This window comes from Culex quinquefasciatus, chromosome 2 (genome assembly GCF_015732765.1).
Source record: "Culex quinquefasciatus strain JHB chromosome 2, VPISU_Cqui_1.0_pri_paternal, whole genome shotgun sequence".
NCBI lineage: Eukaryota > Metazoa > Arthropoda > Insecta > Diptera > Culicidae > Culex > Culex quinquefasciatus.
In genome coordinates, this window is record NC_051862.1 from 50,236,098 (window position 1) to 50,246,001 (window position 9,904).

Genomic DNA, 9,904 nt, shown 5'->3' on the forward strand with positions numbered 1-9,904 from the left:
CGTTCTTTTATTACGTAACGCGAAAAATCGGACTAAAAATTTTGTATGGAGCGTAACACGGCCTCTGACCCCCCCTCCCCCCCTACTGCGTTACGTAATAAAAGAACGCTCTCTTAGATTTAATTTGTTTGTGTTTGAATTTCAATCCAATCCATTATCAAATGCATGCGTTTTAGCGATTGACTTTTTGGTATTTTTTGACAACTTATTTTTATTCGGGTGGCTCAAACTTTTCAAGTGTTTCGCTCTTGAATTTGTCCCACTGGGCTGAACTAATCGAAGTGATGAGGAAAACACTTGAAATTGATCTTGTTTTGATTTGAAATGCAGTTTGGTGACTATAGTGTTCTTTAGAGGTGGGCAAAAAAAGAGTGAACCGCTCAAAGAGCCGGTTCACTGAAAAGAGCGAACGAACCGTGGCTCACAAAAAAAGAACCGCGGTTCTTTTTTAAACTCCGCTCTTTAGACAGAACTGTTTCAATATGGCATATTTTTTGTTATAAATATAATTTATTGAATTTCCAAAAAATGTAGTATTAAATTTGTTTTTGGGAATTGAAATTGAAATTTCAAAAATTGCAATGCTTATAAAATTAATCTCAAAGGTAAACGATTTTCTTAACAAAATGAAATAAACTTTTCAGTGTGCAAATGATTGTTCATTAAAGTAAAAAACTTTCAAATTTTAATGAAAATAGAAGTCTTATCCACTGAAAACAATTAAAAAGCATATTGGGATCGATCAAAAATATTTTGATTTTTGGTGAAATTCCGTTGCAAAAGTTTTTTTTCGGTTTAAAAAAAGTTCATCAATACTTCGATATTTTAAAAACTGATGATTGCAAAACAACTGGGGATGTGTAAAATGCATTTTCAAACTCTTTTTTCATTAAAATGTCTTACTTTTATTTTTTTATGACTTTGGCCAGAGTTGAGGGACATAAACTTCAAAAATATTTGGTATGGCCAAATTTATAAAAGTCCTATGTGAAATAACTTATAAAATCACAAGATTCTTGAAAACCCCCTATTCATTCAAATTTTGAAAAAAAAGAGCGAAAGAGCCGTTCAAAAGAGCGGTTCTTTTTAAAGAGCGAACGAAAATGAGCGGCTCCTAAAAAAGAGCGGTTTTGCCCACCTCTATATTCTTTTACAACGTAACTCAGGGAGGGAGGGGGTGTCGTCATAAAATAACATGTCGGCGTCTGTTACTAACATTGTGCGAGGGGGAGATTTAAGGAACACTCTAGATTTTTAGGCAAAACAATATAATAATTATTGGTTGTCAGAGCAAATTAAACAGAAATAGCTACGTAGTTCTACGCCAACAAAAGCTTCTCGAACATGGTGTTAAATTTGGCAACAGTGCAATAGATTTCCGTTATGCGATGTTTTCTTTCAAATTATTTGTTTGGAAAAATCCCTTTTTGTTGAAAAAAATCCATTCACAAAAGCTCAATCAGCAAACGGTAATCGTTCGGTTCGGGTGTTTTAAATTTCCGTTCCTCAAATTCGCCAAAAATGTCCCGATTTTTTCGTTCCTGCTGCTTTTGGAAAGTTTCTGCGCCCACATTGGGCCATTACAGTCGGAATCTCGCTTTTGCCGAACCGGAACTAAAACCCGGGAGTTTAGGAGGAGCCAAGCAGGGTGTGACCGGAAGCAGGTAAATTAGAACGTAGAGATTTTTGACCGCGGCAAATATCAACCATGACCCAGCTTCTTGCAGCGAATCTTCCACCGGCCATCCAAGGAGGAGGAGATTCTCCTGCTCGAGAGGCGCTACCTCAAAAGATACCTTCGCCACTACAAGCTGTACCTGGACCACATGACACTTCCGGAGATGCGGTTGGCCAAACGATGTGTGGAGGAATCGACGAGCAGCGAAAGCAGTACAAGTCCAACTTCTAGAGCAAGTCCCAAAGCGCAACCCGGCAAACACGTGCCCTTGCACCGAACCGCCGGGTACGTTCCGGTGCCGTTGCTGTCCGAGTCGTCGAACGATTCCGTGGAGGAGTCGTCGACGCGTCAGTCTCTGCCAGCAGAAGATGAGGTATTTGAGTTTGGTCCGTTTCTGCTAGGCGGCGATAATGGTCCGACGTACGTGGCCTTTGAGCAACCGGAACCGTGACAGGGTTGGGTGATTTGGTAAGCGGGATGGTTGACAATTTTTTTTAACTATTTATTACTATTTATCTTTAAACCCTTTTGACCTGTAAATAATTTTACATGTAAATAATTCTAGATTGTAAAAATCTAAAGTTTACCAATAAATTTAATATATATTATTTTAAAACTAAACAAAACAAGCACTTTTCAAGGTCCGAAGAGCGATTCCCGTTTCACGAGAAAAAACACTTATGGGAGCGTTCTTGTATTACGTAACGCACAAAATCGGATTTTTAGACTTAGGAATGTACCCTTCATTGTTATTGAAAATCATTTTTTTTCTTTCCACAGAAAGAATCCAGTAATACTAAAAAGTTTTGTTTTGTATGGAAAATTGTCCACAAGGGGGTAAGAGATTCCCAAAAAGTGTCCACGTGGTTTATGGATGGTCCCTTACGTAACATAATTTTCCATCACCCCCTCCCCCAATTTTCGTAACATTTCGTAAAAGACGCTGACACCCCCTCCCAACTGCGTTACGTAATAAAAAAAAAACGCTCCCTAATATAATACAAAAAACATGAATTGGGACCATCCATAAACCACGTGGACACTTTAGGGGGTAGTACGATTGTCCACGATCCATACAAAAAGTTTTTTTGTATGGAGAATTGTCCACGAGGGGGTAACAGATTCCCAAAAAAGTGTCCACGTGGTTTATGGATGGTCCCATTATAAAATTTCTCAAATTTACAAATTCTAACATTGAGAAATTCAAAAGCTTGAAATTTAACCGAAAGCGCAATTCCAGCTCAAATCAGGAATTTTTCTGGTACTTTTGTACCCGACCCTCTCCGATTTCAATGAAACTTTGTATACATGTTATCCTAGGTCTATATAAGCCATTTTTGTGTATATGGAGCCAATAGTACTCGAAAATAACATTTGAGAAGGGCGTAAGATATTTAAATATTTTGGTATTTTGTTATTAAAAATTGCTGTATCTCGAAGCCGTTGCGTCGTATCAAAAAGTGGTCAAAGACAAACTTGTAGGAAATTGGACGGGCTTTCTGAAAAAAATACACTGAAACAAAAATACACGCCACATCTATGAGATTTTTTGATTTGTATGTCTAAAACTTAAATTTAAAGGTGATGTCACGATTTTTTTTCGTTCAAATTTTTTGAGGAAATAGCCTAAAATATAACCAAAAGACTGACGAAAAATGCAGGATGGTATGTCTCTCCTAAAAAAAATACAAAAATCATTTACTAAAACTGTTTTTTTTTTAAGTGGTCTAAACGTCAAAGTTTTTGAAAACCGGTAGCGGGAATCGATTCTCCAGACAATTTTACATAAAAGTCTCCATATTGACCATTGTTTTATGTCCAATCCTTGTGAAGATACAGCGGTTTTAAAAATGAAAATGTTGAAAAAACGGGGTTTTTGGTGGTTTTTGGCAATTTCTTTATGACAGACTTGGTTTTTCAGTCTCGTAAATATTTTTACCGGAAAGCTCGTCCAATTTCCCATAAGTTTGCTTTTTGATTTATATCGTTTTTATATTAACGTATTCAAATTTGCTATCCTGGTTTCTACCACACTGAAAAAATATTCTATTTTTAGTTATAAGCAATGTAATGAGCATGAGCATGAGCATGAGAGATCACCCATGGTTGCCCCTCCGTTGCTGAACAGAACCGTAATATCCTTTCAGCACTACTGATTATATGCTTCGACGATCTAGTGGTGATTCTCTTATCAACAGCATGTATGAATGCGCTGAAAAGATAAAACACCATGATTGCTAAAGCTAGATCAGTTGCGGATAGGTAACAGTCATTGGCCACCAACGGCGCCCGCCATGTCAGTTTGTAGATCTCGATTTTAAGGGACGGGAATGTTAGTTAGCGCAGGTTGCTACTAGGGCAGCTGATTTACTCTGTGCTTACACCCCACAAGCGCCAGGAACCTGAAAATTTGTTAGTAGGATAGGGTGTTTGGTCAGGATTCATCATAGAAGATGATGATGCGACCCAAAATCATAGTGTTTGTTGAAAGGTATTATGTTTTAATCTCAAGGCAAGCAATCGGATGCTGCGGATGAGTCATTTCCCGTTTATCGGCTGTTAACTTTTAATTGAAATGGATTTATCTTAGACAGCCGGCTGTGGAAAGATAGAACCAAAATTATTTGTAATTAAATGATGAAGGATTTAACAGTCTGACTTTTTAATTGAGATGTTTTTACGAGTTTTACATGATTCATGTTTAGTGGGGTACTGATTAACGAAGCGAACGACGAGTTACGATGTTTATCGAGCTGAAATGGTATGATAAGGTTTTGTTGTTATTGCACACCGACGACGAATGCGAAAAAACCCTGCGACCCGACCGAAAGGCATCGCAAATCAGACTCTCTATTTTTAGTTATAAGCAATGTAATTAAGCTTAAATCTGTAAGCCCTTAGGGCATCTCCAGCGCTGGGGTGCAAATCAAATTTGCAACCGGCTCATGAATACCGAGATCAAATTTGCCACCTTGAAAAAAATCCGTCATCCCCACCGCTAGGGTAGCAAATTTGCCACCGATACAAGCCCACCGCGGGGGGCAAATATGGGTTTTTATCATTTACTCGTTTACCTTCAAAATCAATAATTATGTGTTGATTCATGCCTAGAAATGCTAAAAGTTCATTAAACTTCGAAACTCGAAAATGTCGAAAGTTAAACCATTTGCTACCCGATTTGATTCCCACCTAATTTGCTCTCGAGTTTGCCCCCGAGTCTCCCACCGCGCGTAGCAAAGCAGGTATCAAATTTGATCTCAAGTTCATCTGTAGAAGAAAAATATGTGTCGGTACCTGTCGGGTACTCATTTTCTGATACCCGACAAGCATTGTTGGAATTCGAGCGAGAAGAAGGAAAGCATTTCTCGCTCGCGAACGAGGGAGAGAACTTGTAGGTTCTTTTCTCTTCTCGCTCGCGCTCGCATTTTCGTTCGCGTTCTCGCTCTCGCCGCGAGCGCTCGCGAGCGCCTCGTGCTAGCCGTTCGTCCCAAGCTAGCAATTTGTTTATCAGGCTTATGAATACGAACCAGGCGATGGTATAGAGGTGTAACTTCAATCGCTGTGTTGTTTTTTTTTCGTTTCTAACACGTTCAACTTCTCGCGAACGGGCAATTCTGGCTCGCGAGAAAGCCCGTTCGCGAGCGGAGGAGAGCACGGACAATCGGTGAGTTTCTCTCGGCAGCTCGAGACTCGCGGCGAGAACTCGAGAGAGAGAAAATTTTCTCGCGAGAGCGCGATAATACCAACACTGCCGACAAGTACCGGCAAGCCGGGGGCAAAGTTTTGAATGCGTGTTTCAGAGATTTTCTATGTCTGCTCTTGTGGGTGATTCAAAAATTCAAAAAATTCAAAAATTCAAAAGTTCAAAAGTTAAAAAATTCGAAAATTCAAAAATTTAAAAATTTAAAAATTCAAAAATAAAAAATTCCAAAATTTCTTTTTTTTTACCTTTACAAAATTTCAATTAAGAAAAAATAATATTTTTTTCAATTATTTTAGGCTGTTGCACATATTTTTCAAAGTTTATGTCGCCCCCGGTTCGAAAAGCTCGTCCAATTTTCCATAAGTTTGCCTTTGACAACTTTTTGATTTATATCGTTTTTATAATTACGTAATCAAATTTACTATCCTGGTTTCTACTGTCGTAACTAAAAGTTTCTTTTTAATTTCATGATCCCACCACCCACCACATCATGAAATAAACTTGCGAAACTTTCATCCCGAACCGATCACTTTAATGTTAAACACGAGACTGATTTCATTTAGCCAAACCCCAAAGACCAATCTCAAGAAACCCTCTCTTTTGCCAATTTCCTCTCAGCACACACCAATACCAACAACACTCGGCGCGACGAGAAGCAGACGACGCTGCACCACGCGCTCTCTTTGTTTTCCATCTCTCTTTTCAAATTCTGGTTCGTATCGACTCGCTTGCTTTGCTCTCGTCGTGGGCCACGGTGGCACTCACGTAGCTCACAACGTGTGTCCAACGAGTCCCAAGCAATCGGGATTAACAATTCAAATAGTCTCAAATGATCGTACGCGGAAACTGCGTACTAATTTTATTAATTCTTATTACCAACCTAGCTCATCTACCACATTTTCCTGCTCCTCTACTCTTCTAAGGATAAAAGTTCGTCATTACAATGCTTTTATAATGTGCTCTCCATATTGTTTGAACAAGGCTATACCTGTTATGCTACAATTTACTCAATTTTGTAGGAAAAAATCTACATACATGTAAATAAATAAAACAAATTCAATTCTCTGCCTTAATATAATTATGAACTAGATTATGAACATAAGGAATATAAAAAAAAATTGGTCCGTGAAGTGCTGTACACAATAAAAAACACTTGTCACAAAGTAAAATACTCCCTCAGTCTTTGCCAGACCTAGGAATCTGCACGATTTTTAGCAGATAAATAATTCCAAACCATTTTTGAATTTGATAGTTTGTAAACTAATCGTGAACCGATCCATAACAGCATTGTTTACAACTGATGCTTAGGACTTTTGAAAACTAACCTGAGACATAATCCATTTTAACTATGACATGCATGTATTCATACTTCGATCAACCCTCAAATGATTCAAGCCATTACTTGTAGATGAGAAGAATCTAACTAACCCATGTTCCTTTATCAATCCGCTTATACAAATAACACTTCCATTATCACGGCTCCATGCAAAACGAAATATTAACTGTGCGGTACAAATTTCAACAATTCATATTCACATTAAACATGCGCAAGGTAATATCTCTATACATCAAACGAATATCAATGTCATCATTGTTGAACGGTTCTTTTAATTTTATTTAATCCATCAAGAGGTCGTACCATCTAATTTGCTAATATCAGTTATCTTCATCCACCGAACGAAATTCAATAAAAATATTGTTCTGTTATACTTAACTCTTTGTCAAACCTTAGAGTCTTTTAGCAAGTTGAGTTATATAAATAACTCCATTGAACGTTTCTTACTCTTGGTTCTCTTTCTTCTCGATCCTGTCACAAACATTCTGGCGCTTAGGACCAAATGCAAGTCAATGAGCCTCAGCAGAGCACGTGTGTCAGAATTACAATTGAATTAACCACAACAGAATATCTGTGGTCTAGTAGCTCATCTGATTCAACATACATTCACGCATAAGAACACTCTTAACCAGTGGTTCTCAACCTTTTTGGTTTCATTCACCACTTAGCTTATTTTCAAGAATTTCATTCTCTCCTTAAATTGACAATGCCAAACATCATAAAACATATTTTTTAAATTATCATTTACTAACTGTTCCTGTAAATGGTAAAATGTAAATACTCACAGTTTAATTTCATACAAATCCACTAAACAAAGCTACTCTTGTATAATATTTATTTCGATATTCAGCAAAACGCTACAGATATCATTCTGTGCTGATCTTCATTTCAAAGAAAAAATAAATAAAGAGGATAAAATATCTCACATATATTGTTATTTTAAAAGCTACTCAAATTTAATTTGATTTTCAAAGAATCAGTTCATGCTTAGAGAAAACTTTAAACAGCCCAAAATCTTTAAGAAAAACGTTACTTAATCCACCCTTAGGTGGTTGGCGCCTTCCTCAAATTTAAAGGGTGCTATCCAAAATGCAAAAAGTGCGTAAATAACACTTAAGTGCTTATAACTTTTGATAGGATTGTCCGATCTTCAATGTTTTGGACGCGTTGGAAAGCTCTTTTGAATGCCTATCCAACGATAGATCATCAGAGTTCCGGACAACGTTTTCATCAACATATCTGAGATCCGGCCTCCAAAAAGCGTATAAATAACACTGAAGTTTTTATAACTTTTGATAGATTAGTTAGATCTTCAATGTCTTAGACGCGTTGGAAAGGTCCTTTAAATACCTTTCTGAAAATGTATAGCATGACGGGTTTTCTTACAAAAACCACCCTTTTTACAATCTTCCGGACTTTAGTTAAAATCGTTTTTTAGCATAACTTATGAAGTACTTTACTAAACTGCATAATTTTTAATAGCGACTAATGGGACCCCAAGACAGACCAAATGACGCCAAAACGGACAAAATCGGTTCAGCCAATGTCAAGATAATCGAGTGACAATTTTTTGATCAACATCCCACCACACACACAGACATTTGCTCAGAAGTTGATTATGAGTCGATAGGTATACATGAAGGTGGGTCTAGGACGTCAAATTAAAAAGTTTAATTTCCGAGTGATTTTATAGCCTTTCCTCAGTAAGGTGAGGAAGGCAAAAACTGTAAAAATTATGAACAGCTGTTCATTGAAAATCCCAGAACTCGAGTAAATTATTTAAAAGCACAGCTCATGTTTAAAAGAATGTTAATACCCGAAAGAATACTGTTTCAAATAAAAGTATATACATCTCGTTTTGGAAATTAGTACACAAATATTCAAGACATGCGCATGTTTAAAAATTGACATTTAAAGAAATTGATTCAAGAAATTCATTTTGTCAATGAACTGCAAATATGAGAGAGAATCAACTAAATCATAAAAGTGAATAAAATAACATTTTCAAATATAAACAGGAAATTCAAATAAAAATCGTTTATATTTAAAAGAACTGCTCATTTTTCAATAATAATAAACAAACTATTATTTTCTGCACAATTTTACCGATTTCTTCAAATAGAATATCTAAGATATCTTCAAAGATGAAACCGAAAAACATCAACATAATTATTTAAGCATTAACATTTAGAATGAAATGCCAGATTCTTAAATGACGACAATCTCCTAGGTATCACCTTATTCAAATTCCCTAGCACTGTTTCTCAGTGTAACGTTGTTCAACTTCCATCACAGTCAACGGCCGACTAATCGAAAACTAGAAATTCTCCAAACATCTTAGCAGCTAGCATTAATATTAAACATTCCAATATTATTTTGTCACTGGATCCACTTTGAAATGTGTCCAGATACTCTTTGTTGTTTCTCTCAGCAATCGGGAAAATTCAACTTTAATATAGTCTACAAGTCAATTTATTCACCACCACTTCTCTCAATTCGATTATACAAGGGAAAAGCTTAGTTTGCTAACAATCATCAAGTAAAACAACTCCTTAAAACATTTTTTTTTTGTTATTTTAATCAGTTTCAATTGACTCAGTGGATTCAGACGGATCAAAATGCAACGATGTTGTCTGAATCATCATCAATCCATGTCACGATAATCTTAGCATTTCAATGGTCTGGTTCCTTCACTGATTGACACCTTCTGCTGGTCAACACTAAATCAATATTTGTTTCACCTGTTGAATTTCACCTCTTTAGCAACACTTGTCTGTGTATGTCCATATGATAGAATACCTGTATTTTTCTAAAAAAATAGTTGCAAGTAACGCATGACATTCGATTTTTCAAACTCTTTCCTTCGTGTGTTTCAGCGTCATTACGTCTTACCCAGCAAGCAACTTAATTTCTGACTATTTTCTTTCATCTAACAATTAACAAAGCCATGCTTTAACTCCTTGTATTCAACAACAAAGTTTGTCATACATTCTTTACTATTGTATCGAAAAAGCTCCGCTTATCGCAAGACATTCGTTCGTCATTTCCAGCGCTTGTGATTTATTCATTTATATTGCTACGTGTATAACAAGCAATATTGTCTCATGATATTCTTCATTCTTGCCCAACAAGTAACACTTGTCTCATCATTTCTCATCTTCGTGTCCAATGAGCAACGCTTGCTCAC

General features: G+C 36.6%; 1 protein-coding gene across 2 annotated transcripts; it reads left to right on the forward strand.

Annotated features, from left to right (window-relative positions):
• The first annotated feature begins 1,473 nt into the window (after positions 1 to 1,473).
• Positions 1,474 to 2,202, forward strand: LOC119767804. Of its 2 annotated transcripts, XM_038257342.1 has the most exons (3): positions 1,474 to 1,664; positions 1,718 to 2,004; positions 2,038 to 2,202. In XM_038257342.1, exons 1-3 carry the CDS (start codon positions 1,522 to 1,524, stop codon positions 2,127 to 2,129), a joined length of 522 nt encoding a protein of 173 aa, XP_038113270.1. In that variant the 5' UTR covers positions 1,474 to 1,521; the 3' UTR covers positions 2,130 to 2,202. The 2 variants fall into 2 exon arrangements, with proteins under 2 accessions (XP_038113270.1, XP_038113268.1); XM_038257340.1 differs by having other exon boundaries at positions 1,718 to 2,202.
• The last annotated feature ends 7,702 nt before the right edge of the window (positions 2,203 to 9,904 follow it).